Consider the following 13,793-nt stretch of genomic DNA (forward strand, 5'->3'; position numbering starts at 1 on the left):
AGATCACCCAGAAACTTTCCAGTCAGCAGCTGACGTGGCTGGCACATTTCTTTTAAACATTGCATGAAAATTCGACAACCGGCGCCAATGATATAGGCAAGGAAAAAAAACACTTTTTTGTGTAGAAACTAGGTCCTAACTATAACTACCTACTGGTGATCGCCACTAGGTTATATATATATATATATATATATATATATATATATATATATATATATATATATATATATACCAAGAATTAGCAGTGCACTCCATCAAGGGGAAAATAAATCTTGTTTTTATTTCATTTCAGGACTGGAAACAAAAAAGAACAACAACGCGTTTCGACCGTATGGTCTTTTTCGAATTCAATATATATATATATATATTAGAGCTAAATAGGTAATTAAAAAGCAGAAACTCCTATATTTAAATAGGGAAATATAAAAAGTGAAGGTCTAATCTGTTCTTTGCAAAAAAAAGTTATTGCAAGTGAGATACCAGCATCACAGCACTCGAATTGTTGTAGATCCAAGGCAGTTGCTGGATCACATTACCAAGGGATCGTGAGCTCAATAAAGGATAGCGTCTTTCCATGCAGTGGCGCTGCTGGATGAAAGGCCATTTAGGATGTGAGGAAAGAGCTTAGTGCACCTACTAAGTTGTGCCCCCGGTCTTTGACTTCAATAGGCGTCATGGAACTCAGTTTCTTTTTTCAAAACCCATCATTGTAGGATGTCCGAACAAGCATGTGTACTGCCATGGTGTCTTAATAATGAACTACAGAGCTGTGCAGGGGTACCAGACGTGAACGCAGTGTTGCTGTAATAGCAATAACAGATTTCACTGTAGTACCGGGCACACTGAATGAAAAATCCAAGCGGAGTACTATGGATTTTAGTACTGAGCATTCTTTTAATGCATGTTTGAAATCCAGCTTTTCTCAAATGGAAATAAACATTTGTGTTCAATGATGATTGTATATAACATTAAGCATTAATTTGTGAGTTTCATAGAAGTGTTTCAAACTAACACTTTCCCAGCTGTACCACTCATCTTAGTCATTTTCTATATTTTAAACAAGAAAACAAAAGCTCTATGAAGGGAGCAGTGGGAGGTGGGAAGAAATAATACATCAATTACGTTGGGAGCAGCGGATGGGTACTGACTGGGTTGAATCAATCAATCAGTACCTGGTCCCTGCTCCACAGACAGGAATGGAAATGATGCTTAGCCTGCAGTGACCAAATATGAGGCTGTAATGGAGTGCCATCAAGTCAACAAATGCAAAGCAATGGGCAGGCTCCAAGCCCTTTTTGTTAACAAGTGTATTGCAAGTCAGAGTGCATGCTCGACCCTAAAAATAGGAAAAGGAAGGTGTAATCTGTATCAGGGAAAAACTCCAGAATCTAGAATATTCTCAAAGACATTGGAGAAGATGCAACTGCACTCAAATGATCTAGTCAAATCCTTTCAAACAGAGTGAAAGGTCCTTTGTGTCATCTAATGCACCTCGCCGTTATGTTCCATATATTTTATTTATGCACTATGTCACAAAAAGTTCTTTACATTCCCATTTGTTTATATCAACACATGATGTACTTTTTATAATTACCAGTTTACAAGCAAAATTTGCTGTGATGACAGCTTGAAATCATGGTGAGATAAGTGAGGCAGGGTGTCGTATTACTCCAATTACAGGGCAGGAGGTCAAAGGCTGAGGCAATCTGTCAAGGGGTGAAGGGAATCCCCACAAGAGAAAGCACAAGCATGCTCTGCTACCACAAATGACATATCGAGTTGTGGTCAAAGCCAAAAGAGAGCTTTTCACCAGTCTTGATAGAGCAGTGCACTTTTGCTGAAACTGTTCTTTACAGATCGAGAAAGTCAGGAAGGTGCAGACTCACTGCAGCAAATTATGGAGACATTGTAATCCACAAAGACCTCTGATTGCGTTGCACACAATGATTACTTTCTGGTAATCTTCATTACTCTGGGTCTTAGTCCTCCTCATTATTGGCACTTCGCTCCCACAAAGCACCGTGGTGAGGCTGGGCATGGTCAATGTTTGGTTTTTTGAATTAGCAGCAAGATTCCTGTCTGGAGGTTGGTGTTCATTTCCTAAGTAAGGACCGTAGCGAGAAAGGGGGGGGGGGTGGGGGGGACTATGGGAAATAAAGTTGACTAGTAAGTACTTTCAGCAGTTATGTCTGATCAACACATGTTGCATCAAGAAAGCAGGATCTGCAAAACGGCCTTTGCAATTGTTGAATATATGGAGTTCACAGGCATACCTTAGAATGTGCCAACTTAACAACAATGATCTATTGTAAAGATTACCCTCTAAACAATTGCTACTTTACGTACCTGAAAACAATGTCTGTTGATGTGAGCGACATGACACCTGCCTCAGCACTATTAGCGCGACACACTTCACTTGAGTCAAAAATCAGTCAGGATTGACAACACATCCTCAAGACGAGAGTCCTCTGTAAGACCCTAATGTTCCGCCAGGTTTCAGCAACAGAGGTGCACTTCCAAACAAATAGGCAGTTTCCACCCTTCTTGCCCCTCAACATTCGACATTAACAAGAAAAGCCACAAGACGGGACTGCCTTCTCTCTTCCTTGAACATTAAATAATTTCACGGGGATTAGCAGCAATCAAATTGCCACTGTTAAAGCAGTATTTCTAAGAGTGAATACTTCTGATCATACAGCAGTGCTTAATTTGTAAATAAAAAGGTGCTGGTGCCCAAAGCCCGCCTCTTAAACACGCTGCAGCTGCAATTAAATGTGTGACCACGGAATACTGAGACAGTGTAATCCTGAGGCCATCTCGGGCCTCTTCAATCCATTTACAGGCGCTCCCTGTCCCCTCAACTCCCTCGTGCAGCTTTCTCCTTTCTCCCTTTGTGACGCTTTTTCGTTTTTCCCTTCTTCCGTCTTTCCCATATGTGTCTTTTGCTCGCAGCAAATGCTTGAGGCAGAAGAATAAGCCCCGGCCCTCAAAAATAAGTGACGGTGCACAGCCCCGGAAACAAGCACAAATTAAGCACTGTCATACAGTAGCCACTCAAGCTTCCATCACACCACAGCTCTAACCGCGCATGTACACCACATGCTCTGCAATATATATATAATTCCAAACTTAAAGACACCAGCTACTTACAATTCAAAATTAACAAAAGTATTTATTTTGTATTCAGTTTGAAGGGATAAAAGGCTGCACAGCAAATATAAAATGACATTCATATCAGTGCAATACAACTTTACATACAATTCTTCCAGTACAGTTTGCACTGGACTGCAGCCGTTTGCTGAATAATATTTGCACTGTGAGGTAGACGGCGGTGTCCCCAAGCACTAGAAATGCACACTAATGAGAATTTCTCTTGGTACCATCCGTATACGTTGCCCAGTAAAAAATACAGTTCTCCCAAAAAGCATTTACTTTCTTGAGTTAAAGGGCAGCTAACCACTGAAACGTCACAGTAAATCAGTTTTACAACAACAATTGGAGTGCAAAAGCCAAGGCAGTTTTCCCAAAATTTGCACTCCAAGAGAAAGGGCAGTTTTTCCAAAGCACTGCTAGCTGACAACTCATTAGATGATGCACATTTGTTTTAAATACATGGAAATGTGATGAGCCAAGCCTTACACATTCATAGCATAGGACAGAAATAAAGTGCAAAAGCTTTGAAAGTGCAAATATCTAGTTTTTCAGGCCCTCGCGCTGAGGCGTAGGATAGCCTTGTTACTGTGTTGTGGTCATTCACCCTTAGATTTATACACATATCACGTAGTGAACACAACATCCACACTTTGTCCTGGCGTAATGTTCACCAGTTGAGTTCTGTGTCTCAAGCCATGAGAGCGTGCGGAAACGCTGTAGGTGCCAGGCGTAACTTCAATGACGACATCTTTTGAGTTACTCCTTCCTCCCGTGGAGCTCAGTGGAAAAATGGAAAAGGTCTCCTAGGACAGAAAAAATAATGCAAATTGTATTATGTTGCCCAGACGTTTTGGTGCCAAACGGGTGTGCCATCGTATCCTTATATTATGAATGTCAAAGTGATCAAGGGAATTTAACCCCTTGAGTGATATTGCTTTGACCACCAATGCTACAATCATTTTGGATGGTTTTGATAAACCTTTCCTAACTTATTTTAACAAACAGTACCCAGGCAACTTTTATAGGCCTGCACGAAATTTAAATTACACTGGCATAATTCCAGGAATTTCATATTATGCTTGTTACGTGAAATTCCTGATATTAGATCATTATACTACTTTGCGTAATTACATGCCATTAGCAGTAAAAACATTTACCAAAAAACGTGGTAAAAATATACAACGGTGCTTTTGGGTTGTTTTTTTTTTGCATTTTTAAACTTGAAATGTGCTCTTGCATCAGAAATTGCCCCGAGGACGCATTTCACATTAAAAAAGGCATGAAACGACAGATCTAAATTTTGCATAGCTAGGCAGAAATTTCACATAATTATTTTAAAGCAAATTACACTAATATCGCACACCCCTAACATTTCATACCGGTGGTTGTGATTCAGTGTAAAGTTTTCCTTTGATGTAGCTTGAAAGAAATACCAAAATATGAAAAAATATATTTAGGTAACACATTTATTTTTTTCTGCAATCAGTGGCACTATCTATAATTCTACATTTGTAAAATAAATATTTTCTAGCTTGGCATTGTGAAGACATTTTTTAAATCTAGACAAATGATATCGGGAAGAAGTCATTTGCTGTTTTTCTCAGAATATTTCTTTACACCTCACTCACATACAAATGAAACTAACAAATATATACGATATGAAAACTTAACTTTACATTGTATAAAACAGTAATGTGTGAACACGGATTTCTATAAGTTATATATTTCGAGCAGGTCTGCATTTTGACCACCAGAATGCCTAACTTGCGCGTTTCCCGAGGGCCACAATACTCAAATCAGTGAAAAATACGAGGCAGCACATTAGTATTTTTTTCTGCTACCCAATAAACTAATAGTTTGGTAATAAAAGTAAACATAACAGATTTTGGAAAGCAGGGAATTGGTGGGTAAATCGCAATTTTAGGGTAAACCGGGGATACCAAAGGTCTTTAAGCCATTCTATTCAGCAGCTTCACGGCTGTAATTCTCTTTTCCTGCTTAACAACCTGCCGGGAACTTACACGTTTGCAATGGTTTACACCGGGAATCATGTAAGTTTAAGATAATAAGAGATTTACTTGATGGCAGCAGTGGTTATCAGTAGATTTTCTGGCTATAGATCCTAAGGCACAGTAGATGCAATACATCTGCATGACTAGTGCAAAAAGCCTTTCACTGTATTCCCCAAAATTCTACTTTTAGCAAATGTTGAGCATGCTTCCAAGCCTATGAACAATGTAATAAAAAGCCATCCTTGGGCATTTAGACATGGAATGTACATGTGCTGACTGTTCAATCCAGTCCTACAAACAATATGCAAAATGTTTCAAAATATTATCTTAAAAGGTACAAGCATCATTTACCCACGGGAAAGCACATGTACAGCCATCTTGTACAATTGTTTTCACATTATTACATTTACTACGGTTCTCCCAGTGAAAGCAGTTCCATAGGTGTGAAAGTATGTCAATCATGCAATGGAGGACAAATAAGAGAAAAGCGGGCAAGAAAATGTATCTAAATTTGATACATGACTTCCCACAGTTTCTCTTTTTGTAGATCCAAAGAACTGGAAAAATGTCAATTGGTAGGTTCAGGGCTACTTTTACATTTCTCCACCAATACCTGGATGACAGGGGCGAACCTCCACGGACACCACCTTGCTGGCTTCCAAAGGAGGTGGTATGTAAGCAGAAGTTAGGAAGCAGGTGTGTCATGACTGCTTTCAGAAGCAACAGTAGTCCAAGAAAGCACAGAACAAAGAAGATAATAAAAGGACACAGAGAAAAACAATCAAATGAACTCCAAAGTGGCACTGAACATGACTGGGACCCAAAGCTTTGATATGCACCCCTTTGTAAGTGACTCTCTGTATAGTGTATTCAAGCTAGCGTTGCCATGGACTGTACAACAGAGTCACGAGACTCCCAGGCGGAATCGGGGGAAATATCACAAACTAGGAGATTTCATATGGTCTGGAGTTCCTGCAATCAGTTCTTAATGCCTATGAATCAAAGTTGTCCTTAACAAGCACATATTGATCTATCAGGATCTTAGTGGCACCTGCATAGTCCATTCATTATATCAAGGGGTTAGAGAATGTAGGTATTAACAGATATTACAAAGAGTGGGTAACCCTGTATTATAGTAGAGTGTGTTTCTAAAGGTTATTATCAGCAACATTTCGTAGTTTGGAATCAGTTATTAAAAATACTTAAACAATTTTGCTATATGCTTTCCAATTCTGCCACTGTGGTCAATATTTTGAGCAGGCTGCACCTGCTACATAAAACATAATGATGGAAACGGAAAGCTAGATTATAATTCATGTCTTGACAGCCAATTAAAAACTGCTATTTGCTAACTTACCAGCATCAAAAACAGAGCTGTTAAAACATTTCATATGATAAAAATAATATTACTAATATGGATAGGTGTATTTAGACGGTACAGAACACTTTCACAGCAGTTTCTGTGCTGTGCAACTGGCCTGCTAAAGATCCACAGAATGGGCGAAAGCACTGAGATCCTGACACCCCAAACGCTATTTGTGAAAATAGTAACCTAGTAATGTAACATTTCTTAAAATATAAAAAGGTTCTCTTTAAAACAAACTCCATCACTGATTTCAAATCATAAATAACAAGTACTTTATGGGAAATCTGCTTGCAGATTTGAACACCTGTAAAATTATTGACGCACAGAGGGTAATAAACCTTTTTAATTGCACAGCTTCTATATATAAATGGCGTAGCCCTCCATGCCTATTCATGCTTCTTCCTAACAGTTACTAATCAAAAGGCAGGTCTAAAAAGACAAACTATGCAAGGGAACACTAATCTCCTCTTACAAGACTCTTTAATTATTTCTACCTGCAAGTGTGTTTCGACGATAAAATGTGCTTAGTACTAAAAAAAAGGTCTCTATTTGCGTGTGAAAATGTATTAAAAAAAATCACTCTTTAAGTGACAGTGGCAGCCTTCAATTACCTCCATAGATGGACCGGCTAGGACAGGTCTTGACCCTCTATCTCGGCTCCTGCTGATATTAGAGTGGCATAGGTGCAGCCAACACCAGTGGACCAGAAGGACTCGTGAGCAGTGGTGAACAAGCCTGTCACACAACTTCTCCTTCAGTACTGACTCAGTAGTCAAGCAGGTGAAGCCAAGAATGGAGGCATGACTTGGAAGCCCAGCCGCAATCTAGCTTAGCTCTGCGCCGGCCCTGACGAATCTTTCCCCATCTGGGGACAACTGTTAACCTCTCTCTCACTGCCTAGAGGGTGCCTGGTAGTCTTACCACCCTTCCTTTTGGTCTACCCCCCAGAGCTGGGGGACTGAGGACCGTAAGCTGGACAGGCCCAGTGAAGAGCTGCTGTCCGCGGAGCCCTTGTGGTGGTTCGAGGGCTGCCAAGAAAGAGAGCAGCTGACCATTGCTGACCCCTAGGCCCTTGCCCGCTCCCAGATCTCCACAGGCCACCATTGGTCCATTCAGAGTGAAGAAAGTGCCGGCCAGTTGGGGCAGAGGGCCGTGGGCCATGGTGAAACTGGAAACAGCAGGATGAGCTGAGAGTGCGGGGCTTGAAGGCAGCTGCTCGCAATTCCTCTCTTGTTTGCCACTGGAGGCCCCACTTCAGACAAGGGCCAGGAGAAATGCCTGCCCAGACTGAGACCTCGGGGCTAATCATTATTACCTTCTGACCCGGGAGTACACCAATGAGGAGGTGGGAAAAACAGCTGTGCAGCCTGGGCAGGGCCTGTCTTGGTAGCGGGCCTACAAATGATGGAGCCAGGGCAGCCTCTTCTCCTCTCTCATTAACTTAACAATCCGAGGGTGGCCCCGTGGTGGGGCTGCATGGGTTGACATTCTGTGGCGGTAGCCAGGCACACGTTGGACCATTCTGGTGCGATCTGCAGCAGCGGCCTGGATTTAACAGCAGGTGGAGTGGTGGAGCCCTGCGAAGGTGGCTATTAACAGGTTGGGGCTCTGGTGCTGACCCTGCGGTACTGCACCCGGACTCTGGAGTGATTACACAACTGTGGCACCGAGATGAGGAGCGGCTGCCCTTGTCACTTTCAGGGGCAGGTGCATGTACATCAGGGAGACCTACAAGTGCGGGTTATTGCAGCATCACCCTTCCCCTCCCCTCCCCTCAACCTCCTGTCTGATGCGACTCCACAACGGGATCGTTCTTTATAAACTCTTGCTTTGCCCTGTACTGTCTTGGTGCCTGCCTTCAGTGACTTTCCAGCAGAACTGCTCTTTGTACAATCTTGCTTGGCCCTGTACTGAGGCTGTGCATCTTGAAGATTGGGGTTGGACCGGGTACCCTAGAAAGACCTCCATGATGGTGAAAGCCAAGGTGACGGCCAGCCAGGGGGACTTCAACAAATTTGGTGTGATGTTGCCTGGCTCCCCCAGCATAGGACCAACCTGTTTCTCAAGTCACTATTCTTCAGGCAATTATGGACACTCATAAGGACAAGAATGACAAGATTGGTGGAGTGGGGGTGAAGTTCTCCCTCCTGCTCTATAATATATATTGAATCTCTCAGCAGCACTAGGGAGGCAGATACAGGGGTGCCTCTCACTATTAGCAAAGAGCTCACATGATTAAAATGTACTGACCTCGCTCCTTGAACATTTGATAGAAGATGCAGAGGACCTTTCATGGAGGAATAACCTGTGCCAAGTGGGTCTACCTGAAAGTGCTGAGGGGCAACACCCTGAAAAATTCTTCACTGACTGCTTTAAAGCTTAACTTATGGAAGGAGTGCTATCTACTTGATTTGTGCTAGAGAGGCTCACATCACACATGCCCAGAGGCTGCTGCCCAGCAGCCTACCTAGCCCTATTATTATTTGTCTTCTGAACTATGCCGACAGACACCATACTGCAGCATGCCTGTTACCTCCAAGACATCCGCTGCGCACAGTCTACAGTGATGCTGTTACCAGAATACACCACCAAGGTACAGCTTATGAGCAAATCCTTTATTGAGGTAAAGAGGAAGCTCAGGGACATGGACTGTCAAACAAGTAGGTGCTGTTTCAAGGATCATTGTTATTGCTTGACAGTCTGGAGGAGGGGTGAGACTGGGCCACTGAAAGGAAGGAAATGACTGCCGGCTCTTAAGGCCGAGCCACTAAGGATATAGGGGCAGACAAACCTTCCCAGGAGAAGGAACCGGTGGAGAAGACGAAGTGGACAAAAGAGCTACCAGCCTGGGATCTGAGCCCAGAAGCCTCTGCTTCGGATGGCTTTTGCTCTGGCCTGAGTGCTGGCTCCCCTGGCGGTTCGGCCTTGGGTCTGCTGCTGGGGGGGACCCAATATCATCCTGGGGGTGGCCTGCTTCTTTTTTCTTGTTCTTACGATGGTCGAATGGGGCTCTAGGACTCCTGCCAAATGAAGCCAGTGTGAGGATGACGAACCCCACAGCATCTGACTGTGCTCTTAGTTTTAGTTTAGTTCTGCTGATGTACTGTTAATGTTTTCTTTGTGGGTATGTTTGCTCTATGGGTGACAGATGGTTCTTGGTTTGAAGCATTGAGGGGGGCGTGGAGGCAGGGTTCTCTGGGGTACAGTTTCATTGTTCTGGTTGCACAAAGTTCAGTAGTTGGCTTGTGGCCCCTGCCCTACAGGTGCATTTGACACACCACCCACCATGACTGATCCACAGGGTGACACCTACTGCAGGGTTCTGTCCTGGAATGTAAACGATTGCGAGACAAAGTTAAGAGGTCAGCTATCGCTAGGCACACCACCAAACTGTGACAAGTCAGTGATCCTCCTGCTCCAGGAGACCAACTTGCCTGGCTACAGGCGTTCCTTTTTTGCCCGTTGGGGCTTCAATAAGGTGTACCATGCTGGATTCACCCAGGGGTTGAGAGTGGTGGTTATCATGCTGCACAACACCTTCCACAAGTAGGTCACAGAGGTCATCCAAAATGGGCTAGGATTGTAAATCTTAATTAAGGGCTGCCTGGGTGGTAGGCCACAGTCAATCACCAGGGTGTATGCCACCTCCAACAAAAGTTCGGAGACTATGACAGCTGACGAGGATTATTGTGGCATCCCCGGATGGGGGGCTAATCATGGGGTCTGATTTTAATGATGTCTCCCACCCACACTTGGACACAGGATGGGACAAGAGGAAGAGACAAGCCTCTCTGGCATCCAGGGTTGATTCCTTTGGCTTATGCAATGTCTGGGGGGTCAGAAACCAAACAACCTGGGAAAACACGCACTACTACCACCCTCACAGATCACACTTGTGGCTGAACTACTTCTTCCTCCCGCCTCCGAGATACTCAGGGTGACTGGGGACAGGATTTACCATAGGGTGTTGTCTTGCCATTGATCCATTAAAATAGAGCTGGGGCTGCGCAGGCATAGGTCAGCTCCCTCTTTGGCCCTGCAGCAGGATGTTTGAAAGACAGAGTTCCATGAACACATACAGGATGAACTAGATGTTTATTTTAAGATATATTCCACCCCTGTCATATCCCCAGCGATGCTGTGGGAAGCCATAAAAGCAGTCCTCTGGGGTGGTGGAGGGGAGGTAATTGCTTTCTTAGCGGAAAAGAAGAGAGAAAGAGAATACAAAACCTGGGAACTGGAAAGAAACTTGGTAGAGATGGAAAGACTTTATGCTCAAGCAGGGGAGGAGAATAACTTGCATCGCCTTGAGGCAGTAAGGGAGCCCTTAAGCAGTGGATGATGGGGGGAGCTAAAGCAGTCATAATAGACATGCAGTCCAGACTTCATGAATTTGGAGACAAGACCGGGAGACTGCTCCATCGGCTGGCAACAAAATCTCTGGAGGTCATGCTTGTTCCCCAGATCCACACACAGTCCATTGTGGTCTCTCATGTGGCATTAGCAGTAGCTGATGTCTTTGCACAGTACTACTAACATCTGTATTGTTTGACCCCACCGGGCCAGGCTGAGCAGCACAACCCCATCACTGCTGATCTGGTGATGCATCAGCTCTTCCAGGACTTTTACTGAGCAGGAGCTCTCTGCTGCCCTGCAAGGAATGCAACCCGGGAAGGCACCAGTCCCAAATGGGTTTCGCGCAGAGTTTATGAAACGGTATGCCTTGACCTTGGTCCCCTATCTTTTGGCGATGATGAGGAAGGCTGGGAGTGAGACTTTACTCCCAGCGGACATCAGGGTTGCCAATATGGTGGTTATGCCCAGACTTTACAGGCCGCCTACAGAGTGTGCATCATACAGTCCGATCTCATTACTCAAGGTGGAGGCCTAGTTAATTGCAAAGGCCCTGGCAAATCTCCTGGTCATGTGGATAAGCTCCCTGACACACTACAACCAAAACAGGTTCATGCCCACTAGGTGCACTTAGCACTTTCTCAGAAGGCTGAACTCGGTCTTAGCCCACTTGAACTGTGTCTCCAATCCCACAACCCTCTTGCAACTGGAATTTGAAAAGGCCTTCAGTTCTGTTGAAAAACCTTTCCTCTATGCCATACTGGAAAGAATTAACTTTTGCCCAAATTTCCAAGTTTCCTGGGTGGGACGAGGTACAAAATAATCTGGTTGAAATTGGGTGCCTGCTGGCAATACAGGACATTGCGGGTCACTGGAGGTCCAAGCAGGCTCCTCCAAAAGTGGAATGGCTGTGGGGGATGGATTATAGCTCATTAGCTGAAGAGGCAGTATATAAACCTATAGACTGCCCCCAAAAGTATCTCAAAATTTGGGGATCTAGGAGAGAATTTCACAATATTCCATGTTTGCTGCTGGAGTTGACCTGACTTTGGGTGGGATGGAGATAACCTACAGGACTGCAGTTAGTTGGGGAGGATGGAGGGCAATGGATAGACAATGCACAGCATTTACTGTGACCTGCTGTGGGCAGGGGAGGAGAAGATGGGGCTACGAGCCGAGTTGTAACCACAGCGTTTTTATAGACTGTTTTGTTTATGTGAAACTTAAATGTACAATAAAAAAATAAAAAAGGAGTGGATTTTTATTATTTCTCTGAATTAAAGCCTACAGACAGGTTTGTGTTTATGTAGAATCTCATAGATTACCCTAATAGTGAAAGATTTTGATACTGGTTACCTCCTCAGACAAACCATGAATACAGATTTGCACTGTGAGAATCCTTGTTAAGCCCGATTAGGATTCTTAGGATTCTTTGGCTTTGCCAACTGTAATTTTGTATATATTTGGAATTATATGACTGTTTGCCTAATGGTTGCCTTGTGGGAAAGCTTATGTTCAGTACAACAGGCCTGAGCTAGTTAGGGTGACAAGCCAATTATAACAAATGTATGCTAGATAGGTGTGAAAAGAAAAGAAATGTTATACCTGATGCCACAGATCTGGCTTATTCATTATGAAAACGTATTACAAAGGCAGTAGGCCTGGCTTATTTATTGTGAAAAGCATATGGTAAAGACAGTAGGTCTCCAACGGTGGTTTGTTGTCACATTAAGTTACAGGCTGTAGAAAGGTATTTGGTTACATGTAATCTCACAGAATAACATCATAGGCAAGGGTTATTTCACTGTGGTGATTCTTGTTAGGCCCTCTTGAATTTGCCAACTATAATTATGTTCACATGTGTAATTTTATAAATGTATTGCTGATCGCTGCCAGCTTCTGCGCACTTCTGTGGCCTGGGTTGTACACAGTGTTAAGCCATTGGTAAAGGCCTTATCAATTCACTGGGAAACGTTATGTCAAATTCATTGGGTGTGATCTGTTTATAATGAAAAATTATGATAAAGCAAGTAGGCCTTACTTATTGTGAAAAGTAGGTGTTAAAGGCAAAGAGCTTTTAAGGGTGGATTGTATTACACTGTACTAAAGCCTGTATGTAGGGAGTCATTTTGTTACAAGGAATCTCACAGCTTACTGCAGTAGGCAAGGGTCTTTGTGCTGGTGAACCATCTGAACAAACCCTGGGGATAGACAATTTGCACCACCGTAATCCTTATTAGGCGCTATTAGTAGGGACTGTGTTGTTTTGACCGCTGTATTCTGTACATATTCGTAATTTTATTATGGTATACCTAATGGTTGCTTTGTGGAAAGGGTTATGAACCTACACAGCAGGCCTGAGTTCTTTATGGTGACAAGCTAACAATAGAGATTTTAGGCTTGGTTGTTTATAATGAAAAGTCATGATTAAGGCAGCAGGCCCAATATATTAATTGTGAAAAGCATGTACTAAAGATAATAGGCATTTAAGGGTAGAATGCTATTACTCTGCATTAAAATCTATAAAAAGGCATTTTGCTACATTTTGGTGCTGGTTACCTCCTATAACAACCATGGGTACAGAACATTTTTACTGTCGGAATCTTTGTGAGGCCATCTTATAAGAGATACTATTTTGCTTTGCCAATTGTAATTTTGTATACTGTGTCATATCATGACTCTATCTCCGAAGGTTGATTTGCCTAGTGGCAAAGCTTATGCTCTGTACATGCGGCCTCAGTTTGTTATGGTGATAAGTCATTGATAACAACTACAGGCCTGATTACTTCACTAGGAAAAAATATTTTGATAGCCATAGGACTGATCTGCTTATTATACAAAGTTATGATAAATACATTAGGCTTGATATATTGGCTGTGAACAAAATATGTTAAAATCTATAGGCATTT

General features: G+C 43.1%; 1 protein-coding gene across 3 annotated transcripts in view; it reads right to left on the minus strand.

Annotated features, from left to right (window-relative positions):
* Nucleotides 1–3,146: 3,146 nt before the first annotated feature.
* Nucleotides 3,147–13,793, minus strand: part of AKIP1 (A-kinase interacting protein 1) — a 70,075-nt gene continuing 59,428 nt past the window's right edge. For all 3 annotated transcript variants that reach the window (XM_069223657.1, XM_069223656.1, XM_069223655.1), the window contains one exon: nt 3,147–3,956. In XM_069223657.1, the coding sequence (XP_069079758.1) occupies nt 3,777–3,956 (180 nt within the window). In that variant the 3' untranslated portion in view covers nt 3,147–3,776. The remainder of the gene's footprint in view (nt 3,957–13,793) is intronic.

Source organism: Pleurodeles waltl, chromosome 3_1, assembly GCF_031143425.1.
Source record: "Pleurodeles waltl isolate 20211129_DDA chromosome 3_1, aPleWal1.hap1.20221129, whole genome shotgun sequence".
Lineage (NCBI taxonomy): Eukaryota > Metazoa > Chordata > Amphibia > Caudata > Salamandridae > Pleurodeles > Pleurodeles waltl.